The 22,052-nt window shown below is 38.5% G+C and overlaps 1 protein-coding gene across 1 annotated transcript in view; it reads right to left on the minus strand.

Annotated features, from left to right (window-relative positions):
• LOC149217658 (bifunctional TH2 protein, mitochondrial-like) overlaps positions 1-22,052 on the minus strand; it is a 243,846-nt gene that overhangs the window by 175,296 nt on the left and 46,498 nt on the right. Inside the window, exons 3-5 of the mRNA XM_089391393.1 lie at positions 16,969-17,259; positions 16,410-16,824; positions 14,558-14,827 (exon numbers count right to left, since the gene is read on the minus strand). Coding sequence (XP_089247519.1) covers positions 14,558-14,827; positions 16,410-16,824; positions 16,969-17,259 — 976 coding nt within the window. The remainder of the gene's footprint in view (positions 1-14,557; positions 14,828-16,409; positions 16,825-16,968; positions 17,260-22,052) is intronic.

The following is a 22,052-nucleotide window of genomic DNA, read 5'->3' on the forward strand; positions in this document are numbered from 1 at the left end:
CACACATAATAAACAATATTTTGAGTTTAATCCACATATTACTTCAATGTTCTAGCACCTAAGTGGATTGATGAGATATATGCTTTAATTCAATGAGGGTAAATCAATTGAAAGGATTATATGACTAAGTAATTAGATCGTCTATGCTTCATGTGTTATATCTTTTTTGGGATTCATTTACTTCATTGTTAAAATAATTGTTTGCTTCTATTAGTTTAATCACATTGAAGATTTACTTAGGCTCTCATTATAATCAATTGCATATCTAAGCAATAGTCCCCTTTGTCTCATGAGAGCTAGCCAAAAGTTTAGAGGAAGTTGTATTGAGGTGAGAGTGATACAACTCTCATCCATTGCCCAAGGTTACATCCGTGGATTGGAATCTTCCACTTGCATGCTAGTTTAGGAAATAATAAAAAGAAACTACATTAGTTCAAGAAAGTGATTAAACCACTCTGCTATAAGAAAAGGCCAACATGGAGCAAGAAGGAATTCATGGAAGTTAAAGTGTAATGTTCCAAACTTAAATAAATAGTGATAGGCAAAGCAAAAATGATTTACAACACAAAAATTTTAAACAATCAACAAATGCTCATAAAAACTCCATAAGTAAGAACCAGCGGAACCATTTTAATATTTTGTTAATCAATGGAGCAAGTACAATAGTACGGAGGAATTCACCTGGGCTTGCCTCAATGGCAAGTGTGACAAAACCTAGGTGATAATATAATGATCTCAAAAGCTAGAAATGACTGCTCCTCTAATGCTCTGCGCTGCCCAAAAAACTACACTGCTGGCTGGAAAGGAACTGCAAGAAACTCCACCTCTGGTGCTCAGAAAATGTTGCAAATTTAACCTCAAGCTCCTTGACCAAAACCCACAAAAACCCAGAAAGGGTTTGGCCTATCTCCAAGCCAAAGTCGAACCCACAAAATGGTGCAAATTCCTCAGCGAACTAGCAATTCGCCCTATTATAAGAATTAGGATTTCAGGCCCGAATATCGTCCGGAAAATTCTGAAATTTTAACCACGGACTCCTCTCAGAAAACCTAGAAAAATCCATAAATGGTTTGGCCGGATTTTGACCTTCCAAAATTGACCCCCAAGAGGCCCTACGCCCTCCAAAACTACTGAAGCACACAACCTGCAAATATACCAACAAAATCCTCCTCCAATGCTCCGGAAAAGCAACAATCACCTCCACTAGTGTTTCCCTTGTCTCTCCCGACAAGGATCAACCTCAATAGTTGAGACTCCACCTCCCACGTGTGCACAATATTCTCCCTCTGCACTGGCCCAAGAAGTGTGAAAACCCCACTGAATAGAAGCTCTCTCTCTCAGCTCAAAAACTCATCCAAAATGTAGCAAAACACCCAAGCCTCCCTTCCAGAATTTCTCCCGGCCAAAGCTCCTCTGAGAGATGTCGAAATCACAACTCAGCCTCTCCTCACTACGTCCTCCAGGAATACACACCACCTGGAGACACTGGATACAACTGCTGGAAATCACAATGAAAACCTCCTCTGAAAGAATGTAGATGAACCTCTCTAGGGTGGCATTCGAAGTCCCTCGAAGAAAGGGTGAGTTCTCCGCTTGAAGAACTTTTGCTAAACAACAAGTGACTCGGCTTAGTAGCTCGAGCAACCAAAGAGAAATTTGATATGCCAAAGATGATGAAATGAGGAGAGTTTCCTTCCTTATATAGATTTTGTGGAGCACTTTTCCCTCCAATGCTTCCTCCATCGTGGGCCCTGTTGTCGCGCGGATTGACAAGACAACGCTCAGACCGGGGGCTGTCACTCTGATCCCCGATCTCTCCGTTTAAGCCTGTCTCCCACGGCTAAGGGGGGTAGACCCTGCGAGATGGTGAATGCCAACTGTCAAACAGTTGGGCTGGGAGACGAGATGCACTAAGATAATTTTATAAATTTTGATAGACCAATGCCTTATGAGATTGGTGCCTAAATGATTACCTTCTGGATGATATAAGAACATGAATCATAAGCAGCAATCATTTATCATAAGAAATCTGAACAATGCTTTAGATATTCAGTAAAACCACAAAGCTCCTCAAATAATGATATCTGGCAACTAAAAGAAATAAATACTGATGCAATTAAAGGCCACAAATCGTTAACCAGACAATCATTCAATATGCAGATAGAACATTCATTTCACATTTATATATGTTTGTCTCAACATGGAAATAACTGGATTTTGCCACAAAATTTTTTTTTAAATAAAAAAAAGAAATTTAAAAATTTATCTAAAATATAAAAATAAAACTAAGCCTAAAATCCTCTTTCCTTTTCTTTTCCTTTTTTTTTTTTTTATATTTGAAAAATCTAAAATCTAAAACTTTAAAAATCTAAAACATTAACTAAATAAAAAAAAAACTACAACAATATAAACTATGAAGACTTTAGAACTATATGAAAATTTAAATAAAACAAATTCTAATAAATCTAAACTAAACCTAAGGAATTAAAATTTAATTACAATCAGAACTATACGCTACCCTACTATTAAAACTTAACAAATAAAATAAAAAAAAGACAGAAGCTATACTCTAAACTAAACTACGCTATCACACAGGATCAGGCATTTACACACTAAATCGAAAAACCAAAGATGAATGCGTGACCTGGAAAATGCGATCGGAAAGGAAAATGCGGCTGCTAGACGGAATGACGGAGGGCTGCGAGGACACGACTTTGACAGCGCAAGCGAAGCTCCACCTTAAGGGAAAACACGCAGCCGGCTGTCCAGATTACGCTAGTGATCAGAACAACAAAAAAAATACCCACGCGAAAGCCCTAAAGGAAATCCGCAGACGGTTTCATCAAAAATTTCAGACGCAGGAAAAACACACAGTCAAAAAGACCCGACACATATGCCCAAACAAAATTCGATTTTCATGTTCTGCCTGCGTGAAAATGGAAACGATCTTACCTGGGCAACTTTGAAAGATTTCGAGGTCGATTGCAAGGTTACCTGGAGACGATGGCATGCAATGACTTGAAGAAATTACCTCACTTGAAGATCTCCTGCGTTTTTGAGTGTTTTCTGAAGCTCACACGTCAGAATGTAAACTGATAGCCAATGCGTTTTCCAGCTCTTGACGGCGGTGTGAGCATGACAGTCATCCACAGGCTTTAAACGTTTCACGCGGCGAACATTACCAGATATGCAGTGATCGATGGCAATAGCAGTTGTTGAGACGCGTGGGTAAACAGCTCTTTGTCCTGGCTTTACGTAAATGGTAAATGAGCAGAGAAGTGTATTTGAAATGCTCCCTCGACAGCCAAACCAGCAGATGGGCAGACAACCAACACCGCATATAAGGAAACTTTTTCCCGACTTTAACTGTAACCTGCAAGAAGAAAACGAAATCTGGGAGATATACAAAATTTTGCAGTAAACCCTTCAAAAAAAAATTGGCTAAAATCAAAATTTTCACAGCTCTGGGACAGCCAGATTTGACAATAATTGCAGTAATGCTTTCAATATATCAGAAATTTGAACTTTGCTGTGAACAGAAGGAAAATCTCTCATGTAAAACAGGAAATAAACTCTTAATGATTAACCCAGGGCCAAAATCAGCTAGGCTCTGCAAAGAAAAGCCTGTGGGAGTCGGCTGGTTCAGCCCAGAACTTCCCCAAACGCCCACAAATACCCTTCACCTAAAGATTTCCTGCACACCTCAAGCAAACATCAGTAAAGAGGGCAAGAAATGCTGCTAGATTTCAAGAAATAATGGAGATACCTGCCATTATTCCAGAAACCCTACAACATTCAAACCCTAGCACGTGAGCAAGATACCTGTACTCACAATACTCTGAAAACAAGCTATTATTAACTGCTGAAAACTGAAATATGCAGAAAACTAAACATCTCACAGCAATTCCAGAGAGTAACACCAGCCAGTTTTGAACCCCAAAGTCTTTTTTATTAACCAGAAAATCAGATTACAAGAGAGCTTTTTCAGTACAGACTCACAGATCAGATAAACCTGTAAAATGACCCCCTAAGACCCTATATAAAGGAAATGATCCCAACGGCTAGTTTTGAGTGATCCATGTTGAAGCGATCTCGACCGTCGATGAGGGTTAAGACATCTCTTAATCTCATCCGTCGATTTTATTAAAAAAAGATATTTTGCATGCATTCAAAAAAATATTATTATTTTATTGTTTAGGGTTTTTGCTTTATTTTATGAACATTTTTTTTTTTTTTTTTTTTTTTTTTTTTTTTTTAGTATTTCATTCATTTTCTTAAATGGATCATTCGAACTAAGCCGTTGGAAACATCACCTAGGACCTAGGACTTAGGACTCATGAGGGGATTTACAACATTTTTCAACCCTCAAGACACATTTCATCATGATTTGTTACAATTTACATCTCAAAGGGATGAACCCACTTAATACAGACCCTCATAGAACACCCAGTTCTGCGACACAACTATAATCTAGCAGATTAACACACTAAGATTCTCCCAAAGTTCTAATGACAAAATCCATCCCGGCTTTGGGGTCAGGTTTGAAGGAAAACTCTGCCGATCGTAGATCGGTGAGACGAAAAACCTCCCGGGACGTAGATTATCATTAGAAAGTTAGGTCCACCTTGGCAATTTTACATACATGACTCTGATCTGCTTAGATTATTTACAATTTCATACATGCAGACTGGGTTTACAAAAAAGATCAAGCTGCTGATGACTGTAGGCTGGCATGGACATGTTGTTCAGGTGCTATCCCTTTCTGCCAAAAGGAAGGGGGTGTACTGCATGGGCGGTTGACCGGTAGTGGTCAACAGGCCCTCAATTCACCATGTCCGTGCAAAACTTAACCACAACCAAAATAACATTTAGCAAGTCTAATATTCTAATAAAATCGGATGGGACCCACTAACTCCAAAATTGGCACCATGTTAAAATTGGCAACTAGGGCCAAACTCCAAATGGTTCATCTTATTTATGACAGCTTATATTTTTCTTGGATTCCTCTCTCCGAGAAGTGAAAGGATTGATCTAAAGATCATCCGATTCTGACATGTACAAATGAAGTTATGAATTTATTTTGATTATGGTCAAATTGTCAAGGTCGGCCAGCAAACTTATGTAGGCTCAGAAGCCCAATAGTCACGTCTATTCATCCTCAATGTTGCATATAAATAGAAGGTGACATAGCCTCATTTGGACACACTCATCTTCACACTTTTCTCTCTCTCTCCTCATTGATTGGGTACGGATTTCTGGGCCTCTCTCTCCACATGTCCAAAATTTCAGGAGGCTGAAATTTCAAGAGAGCGAAATTTCAGGAGGCCGAAATTTCAGGAGAGTGAAATTTAGGAGACCGAATTTTTGGACTCTTTGACCAAGCATTGGCCAGCATGCCTTGACCTCCTTTGACTGTGTTTTTGTGAGGGCTATCTCTGTTTGGGTGGGCCGCATTTTTGGGCACAAAAATCGAGGCTAAACATTGATTGTTGACCAACGTTGATTGCAGCTAGGGCTAACCGTAGGTGGGCTATTTGACCAGACTTTGACTCCGCTAAATTTGACTGTTTTGAGGGTTGTTTTATCTTGTTGTTGTTTGGAGGTTGAAGTTGACTGAAGTTGACCGATTTGCTGAGGGTCAAATTTGCCTTGTTGACCAACGTTGAATTCTCTAGTTAGGGCTCTTTTGTTGCTGTTATAAATTATCAGATTTGTAAATTGTACTATCTCTCTCTGCTGAACTATTGAAGACTAAAAGAAGATTTGATCAAGGGTTTCCCCACATTGGGCTTTGTCCCTGGCTGGTGCCACATCTTGTGACCTCTTGTCTTGGCTTGTCTTCTACTGTTTATGTTTATGTTCTATCTGCATTTTACTATCATGTTGATGTGATTGCTAATTTGAATATTGATACTGGGATAATAAAGAAATTGAAGTAAAATTGCTCTAAAGCATAGACATACCATTGTTGCCTAAAATTAACACCCCATATATAAAAATTAATCTTGTTCCAAAATAATTTAGGAAGGGACATGACATAAAGCCAAAAGTTGAATGGAAAGCTCTAGGTACATTACAAGTGGCTACTAGCAACCTAAGTTGCACATGTTTCTAAAACAAGGGGTGGTGTAAGTTTCAAGAATGTCAAGAAGTTCCTTGCAAACTTCTAAGCGACAACCAAAGGGAAACTATTACCCACCAAAATGGGTAACTCCATCGGAGAAAAAATTTCTCCTACATTTGACAGCCAATCGGATAGCCAGCCAGCCAGCAGCCCCTGACATTCACTATTCAATGATGATATGCCATATGCCTCTGCCATCTATATCAACCACATACCTCTCACCACCCGATACTTCCACTTGGATGAAGGTGGGTTTCTTTTCAAAGGGTACTTTGATCATTTTGCAATCAGGTGCTTATGCTTGTTTGTTTTGGGCATCTTGTATGGATAAAGGGGTGATCTAGAAGATTGACCGATTTTCACTATAAATCTATTCTCTCACCTTACTAGCGAGGGGCTAATATTTAGCCCTAGTCCAGTGGGACCTCCCTTGAGGCCTTCAGCCCTCCTTGAGTCCTTTGTAAGCTACTTCTAAGGTACGTTATTCCTTTCCTAGTGAAATTGAGCCTTGTCCTTAGTCTAAGTATCTTGGGTAAGCCTATTCAATTCCTTTCCAAGGCTCTTTTGAGGATATGCTTCTCATTATTACATAGAATTGACCCTTGTTCTTAGTCCGAGTAACTTGTCTGAGCCTATTCAATTGTCACCTTTGATCCCTAAGCCAAGAGTATCCTTTAGGTGGCCTAAACTGGGAAGCCTCCCATGTGGTGAAAATCCACTAAAGAGCAGGAGGTGGTGTGTTGCGGTGACATTGCACGTCCACCTTGGTGTTGTCCTTCGCTCTATTTCTTGTCATGTGAGGCCTCTCACAAGACCTGCTAGATTTTGTGGCAACAAGACCAAAGAAGATATATAAAAAATTTGAAAATTCTCAAAAATTCCAAAAAAAAAAAACAAAATTTGAAAAACAATTGTTAAGAATTCCAATCATCATACATGAATGAAAAAACATAGAATGAATGAAAAAATAGAGAATGAATGAAAAAACATAGAATGAATGAAAAAATATAGAATGAATGAAAAAACCTACAACTCTCTTCTTGCATCCAGAAAATGTCAACCGAAGAAACAAATGAGGGGGTTATTTTTGTTAAAATTGACAACTAGGGCCAAACTCCACAAGGGTCATCTTATTTGTGACAGCTGATATTTTTCTTGGATTCCTCTCTCCGAAAGGTGTAGGATTGATCTAGAGATCATCAGATTCTGACATGTACAAATGAAGTTATGAATTTATTTTGATTATGGATAAATTGTCAAGGTCGGTCAGCTAACTTATGTAGGCTCAAAAGCCCAACAGTCATGTCTATTCATCCTCAACGTTGCATATAAATAGAAGGTGACTTAGCCTCATTTGGACACACTCATCTTCACACTTCTCTCTCTCCTCATTGATTGGGTACGGATTTTTGGGCCTCTCTCTCTCCACACGTCCGAAATTTTAGGAGAGCGAAATTTCAAGAGGCCAAAATTTCAAGAGAGCAAAATTTCAGAAGGCTGAAATTTCAGGAGACCGAATTTCTGGACAGTTGACCAGCATGCGTTGACCTCCTTTGACTGTGTTTTTGTGAGGGCTATCTCTGTTTGGGCAGGCCGCATTTCTAGGCACAGAAATCGAGGCTAAACGTTGACTATTGACCAGCATTGACTGTAGCTAGGGCTGACCACAGGTGGGTTGTTTGACCAGACTTTGACTGGATAGAATTTGACTGTTTTGAGGGTTGTTTTATCTTGTTGTTTGGAGGCCGAAGTTGACTGAAGTTGACCAATTTGCTGAGGGTCAAATCTGCCCTATTGACCAGCGTTGACTTTTCTGGTTAGGGCTCTTTTGCTATTGTTATAAATTATCAAATTTGTAAAGTGTACTATCTCTCTCTGTTGAACTATTTAAGACTAAAAGAAGATTTGATCAAGGGTTTCCCCACATTGGGCTTTGTCCCTGGCTGGTGCCACATCTTGTGTCCTCTTGTCTTGGCTTGTCTTCTACTATTATGTTTATGTTCTATCTACATTTTACTATCATGTTGATGTGATTGCTAATCTGAATATTGATATTGGGCTAATAAATAAATTGAAGTAAAATTGCTCTAAAGCATAGAACATACCGTTGTTGCCTAAAATTAATATGGTATCAGAGGAGAGGTGAAGACAAATCCCAAGCAAGAGTGAAAGAGAAATCACCAAAGATAGTTGAACAAGGACAAAGGGTTCAATGGGTTCCTCATCCTATTTCCTAGCTGAAGACAAGCTCGATGATAAATCTGACTATCATGGATGGAAGATGTCTCTTGATTTGACCTTGGAAGAAAAAGAAGTGATGGACTAGGGTAAAATCCCCAAACCTCCTTCAAATGCATCGACTATTGCGAAGACCAAGTACAATACGGCTGAAGTCAAAGAAAAGAAGATTATCAGGGATTCCAATGACAAGCATCTGATGGCCTGCATCTCCAAATTGAAGACCTCCAAGGAGATCTACGATAGGTTGGTCGGCATGTTCAAGGTTAGTAATGCTAATCAAATTCTATTTCTCAAGAATAAGTTGAAGGTTATTAAGAAGGGCAAGGACGAGGATATTCAATCCTATTTCTTGAGGATTATTGAGATCAAGAATGATCTACTCTCGATTGGAGAAGTCATTCCTGACAGGGAACTTACTCTCACCACCCTTGGAGGACTCCCACCTGAGTGATATGTATTTAGAACCACTGTCCTCAACAATGTTCAAATGTCAGGGTTTGAAGAATTGATGTCGAGATGCATTCAAGAAGAAACAAGAATGGTGGAGCAAGAAATGCCTTCTAATAGAAGCAACCCCACTGCATTCTCCGTTCATGCCAAAAGGAGAAATAAGGACATCAAGGAAATGGTTGACCCTCCAAGAAATCAAGGAACTCCAAGTATGAAGAATCAAATGTTGTTAACAATAAGCAAAAGGAGTATTATCTTATATCAGCCCTCTCCACTGCCTCTCCTCCGAACACTTTGAGAAATTGGCTGATTGATAGTGGTGCCTCAAGGCACTTCACCGGATACAAGGAAGCCCTCTCTAATATGATAGAAAAGGATACAAACTTGGAGATCATCCTTGGAGACGATGCCACCTATCCCGTGAAGGGAGTAGGGAATGTTACCCTTCAATTGAATCAAGGTAACACTATTCATTTGCAAGAAGTACTATATGTACCTGATCTCAAGAAGAACCTGGTGTCCATTTCAGCCATGGAGGACAAAGGATTCAAGGTGGCATTCATCGATGGAAAGGTACGTGTTTGGAAAAGAAATTTTAAAGATGCTTTTACTCTTGGGTTTAGGGTTGACACTTTGTATCAAGTTGGAGGAAGTCCATTGGGAGCCATGTCTTGCGACACATCTCTACAATCTGAACTATGGCACTAGAGGTTTGCCCATCTTCATTATAAGGCCCTACCTGATGTGAAACAGATGGTGATAGGTATGCCCGAGTTCAAAGTAGAGCATGAAGGTGTATGTCTGGGATGTGCCGAAGGAAAACTTACAAGGGGACCATTCCCCTCAAGTAATAGCAAGACCACATATATATTGCAATTGATCCACTCCGACATATCTAGTATGATGCCCGTAAACTCTTTGGGAGGATACTTATATTATCTCACCTTTACGGATGATTATTCTCGCAAGACCTGGATCTACTTCTTGAAGAAGAAGGATGAAGTGTTCACCTGGTTCCGACACTTCAAAGCCTTGATCGAAAACCAATTCGAGAAGAAAATCAAGATATTGAGGACTGATAATAGGACCGAGTATGAATCCAATGGATTGCAAGATTATTGCAGAGAAGTTGGCATTAAGAGGGAGACTACAACGCCATACACTCCTGAGCAGAATGGTGTGGCTGAAAGGAAGAATCACTCCATTGTAGAAGCAATTCGTGCCATGCTTCATGATCAAGGCCTTCCAAAGTTCCTATGGGCTGAAGCTGCAAATACCATCGTGTATGTTCAAAACCTATGCCCTCATCAAGCATTGGACTCTAAGACTCCCGAAGAAATGTTTCAATGGTAAGAAACTTGATGCCTCTCATTTTAGAATTTTTGGAAGCCCTATATATTTTCATGTGCTAAAAGAGAAAAGAAGCCAATTAGGTGCATCTGGGAAGAAAGGAATCTTTGTGGGCTATAGTGAAAATTCTAAGGGATATAGAATTTATGTGGCTAGTCAAAAAGTAGTTGAGATAAGTCATGATGTCACCTTCAACAAAGATATGGCCCTCAAGAAGATCAACAACCTTCCTATCCTAAGGAAGGACAAAGAAGATGACACCAGAAATCAGGGTGAAAAAGAGAACGAAACGATGCCTGATGTTGATGAACCTATGGATCCTATTGATCCTCCTCCTCATGAGCCCTCCTCCTCCAAAAGGAGACCCTCATGGCTTAGGGAGACTCTCGAAGATGCCAAGAGACACATTGCACCAAGGGGGACTTTCCGTGAAAGCAAGAAGCCGAACAGGTATCAAGGATATTTGACCGCCATGAGCACTATCATTCAAAATGAGCCTTCATCATTCGAAGAAGTCATGAAGCATCAAGTATGGAAGGATGTTATGAATGAAGAATACAAGTCAATTATGAAGAATGATGTCTGGGATGTGGTCCCTAGACCCCAGGACAAATTGGTTGTCACCTCTAAGTGGCTCTACAAAATCAAGCATGGAGCTGATGGAAGTGTAGACCCTCTCATTCACAAATGTAAGAGGGAGTTGGCTTCTAAATTTGAGATGAAGGACCTAGGACCGATGCACTATTTCCTAGGGTTAGAGGTTTGTTAAAATCCAGGTGAAATTTTCCTCTCTTAAGGAAAATATGTTGTGAAGATATTGGAAAGGTTTGGGATGGTGGAATGCAAGCATGTGACTACTCCGATGGAACTTAACTTTAAGAAGTTATGTGGTAGTGTTGCTGGACCTGAATTGGGAAATGCTTCTGAGTATCGTCAACTCATAGAAGCACTGATGTTCTTGGTGAACTCTCGTCCGGATATATGTTTTGCAGTTAACACATTGATCCAATATATGGTTGAGCCTCATCATATACATTGGATTGGTGCCAAGAATCTTCTGAGATATCTTCGGGGCACAATGAATCATGGACTGAGATACACTGCTAGAGATGTGAGGTTTCATGGTTATTCTGATGTTGATTGGTCTGGCAATGTGGTGGATCATAAGAGCACTTTTGGATGTTGTTTTTCTTTGGGTTTTGCTTTGATATCCTGGATGAGCAGGAAGCAGAAATCGGTTGCCTTAAGCACCGCCGAGGCCGAATACATAGCTGCTAGTATGGCCTCATGTGAAGCTGTCAGGTTGAGGAAGCTCATAAGTGAGTTGTTTAGACATGTGCTGGATACCACCGTGATCCTCTGCGACAACCAGAGTGGGATTCGATTATCAGAGAATCCCGTGTTTCATGATCGCTCCAAGCATATAGATATCAGGTACCACTTTATCTGGGATATGGTACAACAAGGAGCAATAAGGCTCCATCACATTGGGACTGATGAGCAGGTCGCCAATATTCTGACAAAGCCCCTGGGGAAGGTCAAGTTCTTGGCCTTCCGAGAATGACTTGGAGTCATGGAGAGACCCTCTTATGAGGGTCCTGTATGAGATGGACATTGAGCTCTGAGAGCTCCGGGGGGCTTGGGGTACTTCTTGGAGCGATGAGCAACCATAGGGTGAGTGGTTTAGCCTTCCCTTAGTGGTTTGTTGTGTACAGGGTGAGTGGTTCAGCGTTTCCCTAGTGGTTTGTTGTGTACAAGGTGAGTGGTTCAGCCTTCCCCTAGTGGTTTGTTGTGTACAGGGTGAGTGGTTCAGCCTTCCCCTGCGATACCCCTTGGCAACATGTAGGCAAGATGAGTGATTCATCCTTCTCCTGTTGAGGCATCCTACCCATACAGTCTGGGACTCATGGGAAGTACCTCTCATATGGCCAATGAGTAGGGAAATGAGGATAGGGACCATAGTACTACCGATGGACACATCGTGTACTACCGTACTTCATATGCTAGGATGACTGATATTGATCTGGGATCAATGAGAATTGACTTCGGGTCAATAAGAGTGGTATGAGACACTCTCTTTTTATTGGAATTGACTTCGGGTCAGTAAGAGTGGTATGAGACACTCTCTTTTTATTGGGACTAACTTTGGTTCAATAGAGAGTGGTACTATACATTCTCGATCACTTCTTCTTCTTCATAGTTCAGCAACGCAGAACAGTGCACTGATGGCAGAGATAGTATAGATTGGCAGATGGATTAGCAGATGGAGTTCTCCCTAGTTGAGAGGGAGCGTTAAAATTGGCAACTAGGGCCAAACTTCACGTGGGTCATCTTATTTATGACAACTGATATTTTTCTTGGATTCCTTTCTCCGGGAGGTGTAGGATTGATCTAGAGATCATCTGATTTTGACATGTACAAATGAAGTTATGAATTTATTTTGGTTATGGACAAATTGTCAAGGTCGGCCAGCTAACTTATGTAGGCTCAGAAGCCCAACAGTCACGTCTATTCATCCTCAACGTTGCATATAAATAGAAGGTGACTTAGCCTCATTTGGGTACGGATTTTTGGGCCTCTCTCTCTCTCTCCACACGTCCGAAATTTTAGGAGAGCGAAATTTCAGGAGGCCGAAATTTCAAGAGGCCAAAATTTCAGGAGTGAAATTTCAGGAGAGCGAAATTTCAAGAAGCCGAAATTTCAGGAGACCGAATTTCTAGACAGTTTGACCAAGCGTTGACTAGCATGTGTTGACCTCCTTTGACTGCGTTTTTGTGAGGGCTATCTTTGTTTGGGCAGGCCGCATTTCTGGGCACATAAATTGAGGCTAAACGTTGACTGTTGACCAGCGTTGACTGCAACTAGGGCTGACCATAGGTGGGTTGTTTGACCAGACTTTGACTGGGCTGAATTTGACTGTTTTGAGGGTTGTTTTATCTTGTTGTTTGGAGGCCGAAGTTGACTGAAGTTCATTGATTTGCTGAGGGTCGAATCTACCTTGTTTACCAACATTGACTTCACTGGTTAGGGCTCTTTTGTTGGTGTTATAATTATCAGATTTGTAAATTGTACTATCTCTCTCTGTTGAACTATTGAAGACTAAAAGAAGATTTGATCAAGGGTTCCCCACATTGGGCTTTGTCCCTGGCTGGTGCCACATCTTGTGTCCTCTTGTCTTGGCTTGTCTTCTACTATTTATGTTTATGTTCTATATGCATTTTACTATCATGTTGATGTGATTGCTAATCTGAATATAGATACTGGGCTAATAAAAAAAATTGAAGTAAAATTGCTCTAAAGCATAGAACATACCATTGTTGCCTAAAATTAACACTTTTGCATTCGAGGGCTTGGGGTTAGGATCCGTTTTCATTTGTTATATTGTTTTCTGGCTTCTACTAGCCAAGTTGGTCCCATATGGACCCACTCTTGGCCTATGTTGCACGATATTTATGGGAACCCGACATTTCAGGCCGTCCCCGTACCAGAAACTCTGAAACTCGGTTGAAACTCGACCATCATGTAATCATCTATGAGAGTTAATATAGTCTTGTTTTTCCTTCTAAATTGTCATCTATGAGTCTTATTCCCTTTTTTCTTGGAAAGATAATGTGTTATTCACTTATATATATATATATATATATATATATATATATATATTTATATATATATATATATATATATACATATATGACGTTTCGGATAACGTTTCGAACAACATTTCCATTTTTTGGAGGTGACGTTTCTAAACGTACCCATTTCGGAAACTCCGAAACGTTTCGCCATTTAGTGCAACTTAGCTCTTGGCTAAATTGATGCCAAAATAGACTTGCTATAAGCCCATATTGACACCTGTTAGGGTCCATAGGGCTGCAGGAACTATAAATTCCCCAAAACGTTGATGATCTTCTTAGACATTCCCAGAATGCTCCTCAAGAGAAGCTTCTGGGACATTCCCAGATTGTTCCTTTTTTCAGCAGGAATCTACCTAGGAACATTGGGAACTTCCCCAAAGTTCCCATAGCCTTTCCCTGCCAAAAGGGATTGTTCCCTGGGACATGGGGACATGAGGAATGGGCCCTCAGCAATAGGAATAAGTTCCCATGCAACTATGGTAGAATTGTAAACCCTTAAGCCATATCTAATAGTGCCCGATTTATTAAATCTTGATTAGTAATATCAAGGGGTATATTCAATAAATGTTCCACCCTTGCTCAATTAACCATTCTCCTTTGGAGCAAGTTAAAATAACGAAAGCAGTGAAAAAATAAAACAAATCAAGTTAATTTGACACATCTAGGAAAAATCCAAAACAACAGACATTAAAAGCTACCATACTACAAGGAGGAGCCAAATATGACAACTTAAAAGACAGGTATAAGATGTATGTACTTGACAAAATGGCAGCCCTGATGAGATCTCCACTCAAACAAACAGATAGTATATGCACGTCCACATTTGAACTGCCTAGTTTCTTTAGGATTTGTTTGAAGAAGTCTACACATCCATCCTGAAATGCAATATGCTCTCCTGCCTTTTTAATATCATCTATATCAAGGCTTTGGAGAACACCTGATTCAACAACTTTAAAGTTTGCCTCAATTTCAAACTGAGACAACCGCTCAAGGGATTTGTATATGCCTTCATAATCGAAAGTATTCACTGTAAAAAAAATGTCAAAAATGAGTGGTTATTAGGAAAAGTTACTAACTTGAAAACGTATGTAAACCATCGATAAAGACAGACAAACAAACCTCAGAAGTAGAATCAATATAAAAACACCCAAATCACACATATCAATACTGTTGTCTGTTATAACCAATTTACTATTAATTGTGCTTTAAAGATGAGGTATATCGAGAAAGAAAAACATGAACCTCTGATAATTCACTTCCCTTGAAAGTAGAAACACAAGATGAAGCTTCTAATATCAAAAGTAAATTTCTTACCTTGGGTGCCTAAGAATCAAACAGATTGTAGCATCATCCATCAATTATTAATAAATAATTTCAAACATTTGGTTGTTCACCCAGTCATATAGCAAAGCATTCTCCAAACATTTTAAAAGGGATTTCCCGCCCATTGATGTGAATCTAGTAAGGTCCTCAATAGATTACTCACCATTTGGTACATCACGATATTTATATATCATTGAAAAAGGAGATATTCCCAAATACAGCATATACAGATCAGATGAATGTGCCAAAAATTATTATCTGAAAAATACAGATTGGAGGTGCTTGTCAATAGTTAGTTTAGAATGCAAACAATAAAGTAATAGCTCACGAAGAGCTATCCAGAAAGGTACAAAGCGCTGCAGGGTGTGCTGATAGATTTAATTTATTTTCTTGCACAAGGAATACTTGTCAACAAGCTGTTCAGGTGCTGAAACACTTTAGAAATGGTATTTGAATTATGAATAAAACCAGAGGCTTCATTGCAGATGCAAATTGAAAGAAAATACCTTGGAGGAAAAATAAATAGAAGCAATCAAATGTGAATAAGCAAGTGCAAGAGGGAGAGATTATCATAAGCACCTTGGTAACTAAAGAGCTGCCAGACCTAATTGCAATGAATAATATGTACTCCCAATATAAATCTAACATAAGCAAAGTTAACAACAAGCAGACTACATTGAAGAAAATAGAAGAAAATGTAGTAGCAAAAAGTCAACAAGAGAGAAATGATGCATAGACAACAGAAAACTAATAGGTTCAAAATGTACAGAAGAGCTGATATGGATTGTCCCAGACCCAAAAAAAGATGACAAAGTATCTACCTACAAGATATAACAATAGAATCATATAGAGGATTGCAACTCTTATTTTAAAACTGGCAGTGCCAGATTATTTAAAGATGAATAAACCTTTGGAAGGAAAAAAAAAACACATTCATAGCACACAGATAAAAACAAGCTCACATCAGTTAAGATGTGATGCAGATGATGGAAATGTCAATCTAGATAATAATCAGGCTGTGGCTATAGAAACGTGCAAGGTAGCATACATGCTAAATTTATATTCAGGCCAATATCCCTGTACAAAAACTTCCACGTGCTACATTTTCTCTGGCGAAGATTAGTTAGTGCTAAAATTGTCAGCTAAGTTTACCTATTCCTTCCTAAACCAAAATTTGCACAACATCAAGGCTCAGAAAATTCATATCATGCAACTGTGCAATGAATGTCTTCTAGTTCTTTTGCCAGAAAATTTGTTATAAGACAAAACAGAAGGGGATGCTTTACTTTGCTCAGGTGGTAGAATCTTCACTAAGCATTCTTCATACTCTTCAGAAGATTGACTAGAAAGTGCTTCCCAAGTGTTTCTCAAATCCAGTGATAGCTTGCGATCAGTTAAGTTTTCAGCGCTATTTTGCTCAGCTTTAAGAGTTGTCAATATTGCAATTTCTGATACTATTGCCAAGGAATCCAAGGCAGTGCAAGACAACTCGAAATCTGAGATAATGGTATATCGGCAGTTGGCTGAATCAATCAATTTCAACAGTGGAACTGAAGTTTTCTGATAGAGAGGCTGAGCAGCAAAGAATTCTCTTTCTAGCTTTAAGGCGTGATAATACAACCTCCCCAGCACTTCAAGCTTTTCCCCAGGTAGCGAATTAGCCAATTTGTCAAGAAACCTTTCCATTCCTGTTGCTGATGCCTGCTTCAAACACAGATTGAATCAGTGAAACGTTGAATTCAGTTTAATTTCTTTGATGATCATGCAAAATATACAATACAAGAGTCCCAAAACTGAAGTATGCTGGTTGCAGCCAAAAGATAATGCCTGAGTTGAATAAATAACCTCATTGTTTTCAGAAGAGTATGTTTCAATCCACTGCCTATATGAGTGATCACTGATATCATGTTCCAGGGCTTTCATAATTTCTTGCCCCAAGAAAGCGTAAAGCCTTGAGCAAGGGATCATGGCACCTATAGCGTACGCTGGTATTTCTTTTCTTTCAACCAGATTCACACTTCCGCTTGGTTCCTCCCCTTCTTCCACCTTGCCGGCAGCTGTTGCCAATAAAAATCTTGTGTACTCAACTGTTGCCATATTGGGGGAGCACTCTTTTGTAAATTCGTCATCCCATGCCTGCACAGCAGATTTTCTTAAGCAATTTATAGTTTCTATAAACATCTCTCAGAAAAAACCAAAAATGCCCAGAGACCAGGCCACTTATGACCAAACAGAATAAAAATAGTAAAAGTCTTTCTTTCTAAACCTCCAACTAATATTTACATTTTCACAAGGCAAATCCCTAGTTGCCGTATATGGAACTGAGTTAAAACAAGCATGTCCATGCTGGCTGTCTGACTGATATGATCATATCATTTTAAATAGGTTATAAAATTTCCAATTATTTACAACTACATTAAGCACCTTCCATGAAACTAATATTAGATATCTTTCCTAAAGATATCTTACACTTACATTTGTATAACGTTCTATTACAGAAAGGTACTATATTCTGATTAGGAACGTGATATACCTATACGCCCTAAATTTGCCACAGTATATCAGTCCAATCCAGGAACACAAGCTTTCTTTCCAAACCTCCAACTGATACTCACATTTTCACAAGGTGAATCCCTAGGTGTAGTATATGGACCTGAGTTAAAATAACCGTTTCCATTAACACTGCTGGCTGTCTGATTAATATGATTATAGCAGTTTAGATAGGTTATAAAAATTTCCAATTGTTTACAACTACTTTGACCAGTTTCCATGAAACTAAGATTAGATATCTTTACTAATGATATCTTACACATAGGTTTCTATACCTTTCTATTGCAAAAGAAAGGTTCTATTTTCTGATTAGGAACGTGGAATGCCTATAGACTCTAACATTGCCAAAATATAACAGCCCAATTAAAGAACTCAAGAAAAGAATTTGCAATTATATACGCAACTGTGTCAAATATTGTTACAATAACAATTTGCCAGTGATATTATCTAATGTTATTAACTTGAACATTTTAATATATCAAGTGGAGTAGAATTATATGTCATGCCACAAATGCATTATGGCTAGTGGGCCACAGTACATATGATGTATTATATCAGGTGCCACTTGTTTATAAAATGCATGAAATGTACCCCAAAGAGTCAGTCAAATGACAATGAACCACAATTTTTTACATTCACTTTATGATTAACATAGAATTACTTATTACAATCTTAAAATCAATAATAAAAGACTACAATTTCAACATTAGTTTATGCCGTGAAAAACATGATACATAGGACACGTTTCCCTTTCAGGGTAACTTCCTTAAAGGCACACTCTATCGCATGTGATGTAATTGTTCCAGCTCCTCATATCCAGACCTTTTTTCTCTCCTACACTCCTTCATACACCGGTGCTTCAGATTCACTCTGCAATGGTATATCAGTTCCTACCCCCCAAATACTTAATTTCATATGTGCCAGCAAACATTACTCCATGATTGTTTCTTCCAGTTATTATGATTCGATGTGTTGTTTCCTAGCTTAGAATGGTGTTGATGATTCTGACTTGTTCGTAAATTGTGTTGTGACACATGGATATGAACCTTTATTATCTATAGCTGAGTAAAAATCTTAACTTCTTGATCCGTAAACTAACATGGATATTTCACTAGACAGTTCGTCACAATAGATATGATAAATTTATACTTAAAATCCGAAATCTATACTATGGGGATTATTTTCCTTAGACTTTTGGATTTATTAAGTTATTGTTTTCATGCATGCAATATATAAAATACAAAAAATAGAGAACAGACAAAAATGCAATCACTCACAACCATAATGACACAAGATATGATTCGGGAAACCCTTACGAGAGAAAACCCATCTAGAAGGTGAGGTTGCTTTGCTCTCTCTTTCTCTGAATTGAAATGGACATAAGTACAAAGGAGTGAGACCTGTGGCCCATGGACTACTACAAAGCACAAGCTCTTTCTGTTTTCTCTCTCTCTATCCACTCTCAGCTACTCTATTCATATATGGAACAAAATGCGCTCGAATAGAATGGAACCCCTTATTCCTCCTAGTGGCCCAATTATAACACATTTTGATAGTCAACTAGTGGTTAAGTTTGACTCCTTCAACTCTTAACTAGAGTTACAATATTGACTCTTCTAGAGTCTTCTTCATCATGATCATATGGCTAGCCACTTCTACATGAATAATGCAAGTTGACATGGCATTCTCTTGAATCATGATGGTCAAAATAAGAAGGTCAACTTCCTAGTGGTATAGCTTTTGCATATGCACTTCATTTGAGGTCTTTGTCAAATAGTGCTAGCAAGTGTGGCACTTAAGCAGAAAAAAAAAATTGTCCCCAAAAAATATCAATTCATGCCTCAAATTGCTTCCGGAAGGTTTTAAACCCCAAATTGCCAAACTGGGACCCTTCGATAAAAATACCCTTGTGAGTTAATTCCTCCAAATTTCCCACTCTGAAAGCATCAAGATGGATGGAAAATAATATAATGATCCAATCCGGATCACGCCTCCCCATTTTGGGAGGCTTTTGTTCCCAAAAGCTTTAACTAAATTAGGTGAGGAATTTTTTCCTCTACATTCTACTCGGAGTACCATTTAGCCTTGCTTGGAAGATGTCCTTTCAACCCAACTGCAAAGGTCATATTGCCCCTGTCTTGTAGTTCTAGACCTATTTTGCAAAATTGCATCCTTTGTTGGCTCTATGTAATGACTGTAAATAATTTAAACAGCTATTTACTCTGAACAGAATATGAAATTTTCATGAACCTGCTTTAAAATTTAACAAAATTTCATATATCAAATTGATTGATTTGATGAGAAGTACCTACCTAGTTTCCTGCAGATGAAGAGGCTTCAGAATTGCTCTAGCTTTTGCTCCCGTTACCAAAAGACCATAACCTCCCAGCCAAACTAAGTACAACCTAGGTACTCAGTCCAGAATGCTTCTCAATTGTTGTTTTCTGTTCCCCCGTGCCCAAAAACTTCAGAACAAACAAGGCTAAGTCCTTACTGTTGATAACTTCGTGTTACAAATTTTCCTCCTCTCAACTGTGCTTCCTCCAACCGCCCCTTTTTTTTTTAATCATAATCATTGTAACATAGCATAAATAATAAAATATTTATGCCTAACTATATATAAAATAAAAACGTAATATAATTTGATATATATAACTCAAATTTTTCTAAGTTTCTTTCATAACACTCATTCTCTTAGTAAACATTCTCCACTAACTCACAAATTATTTCTATAGCTAATGATAAAATATTTTAATATACATGTGCTTTTAATATTTTAAAATACTCTTTAAAGTTAAATTAAGAGAACACTGAGTATTCGAATATAATCATTTTATTATTAGTGGGCCAACTTAGTCTATCTTCTTTTTAAATATAATATTTATAGTAAACGATATACATAATATCACTACTTTACATAATCTAAAAAAAATAGCTAAAGTTCTTTACTGATTAATTAAACAGTGTTTTCTTCATTATTATAAATGAATAATCTTTAAATAATTATAAAACATAATTTTGATATAATAAAAAAAACAACGCCTAGGAATAAAAGCACATGTAGTGTGAAGACATTGGTATTTGTAATGGGAAGGTCGGCAGGTCGAAAGCATATATATTGTGGGGAGGTCGGCGGGTTGCCGATCATTTCTTCTATTGATGTCTGGTCCTTTAGAGGCTAGCGAACTTATGTGAAAGCACTATTATATAAGAGGTTTTTTTTTTTTTAGCACTGTCGTTCATGCCCTTTGTCTCCAGAACGGAGCAGATGAAGCGGGCATGGGTTTTGAAACCATGATGCGGTGTGGGAGTTAATTTTTGAAGAATTTGGAAGTTGTTCGAGGTTTAATTTGGAAGCGCTATTTGATCGTGGAATAGTTGGAAGTTGTTCGAGGCTTGTCGCCAGGGAAGGGATTTTTAACAGTGGAAACATTTGGAAGTTATTCAAGGTTCAATGGAGCGGTCCGAAGAAAAACGAAAATACGGTGACAAGAAACCGAATGAAAACGAAGATGCCGTTAGAAGCAAGGTCTTCTCAAAGCTGAAGCCTCTATGCATTGAATTATTCCTTTTGCGCGAGCCGGGCCACAATAGGCCTCAGCTGCTGCATTCGTTGACTGCATATGCATTGGCTTTCTTTTTGCCAGGGATTGTTAGTGGTTTGGCAAAGTGCTTGTGCATGTCAAAATCCATTACAGTTGATTCCTTCCAAGTAACTTCATGTGTTGCTGGACGTATTGGGGCAATTGAACAAGCCATTAAAGGTTTGGCTGAATTTTTAGTCGTATCCTTTGGAGATCAGAACAATACAACCCATTTAGAGGAGGGAGTTGCAGATGTTTATAATGAGGCTATGTCGGAACCTTTTGCAAGAAAGCCTCAGTGAGCAGAGTCAACCTTGGATGCTCTTCGATATTTATCTGCACAGACCCAAGCTCAGAAAGTTCTTCAAGAAGCTTGAAGAGGATAAAGTTATCTGAATCAGACAAGAAGGATACAACTGAACGATCTTCAAAGAAGAGGAAGGAACGTCACTGATGAGGGAAGGCCGTCAATGGAATAGTTATTCAAATTTTAGATAACTTGATTAAAGAGGCACTCTTCTTTTAGACAGAGTTCATTATGTTTGTAATGAAAGGCTGTATGTTTTCCAAGTGAACTGCTTTTCCATAATATATTGTCACAAACTTTTGGCTCTTTGTTCTTTGTTTTTAGATGTTTTTAGATCAGGCAACCTTATCTTAACAGACTTAACAGATCCAAGAGTTTGAACATAGCTCTGATACCAAATGTAATGACTGTAAATAATTTAAACAACTATTTACTCTGAACAGAATATGAAATCTTCATGAACCTACTTTAAAATTTAACAAAATTTC

This window comes from Pinus tabuliformis, chromosome 1_1, assembly GCF_031772625.1.
Source record: "Pinus tabuliformis cultivar Carrire ecotype Pingquan chromosome 1_1, CPIR1, whole genome shotgun sequence".
Lineage (NCBI taxonomy): Eukaryota > Viridiplantae > Streptophyta > Pinopsida > Pinales > Pinaceae > Pinus > Pinus tabuliformis.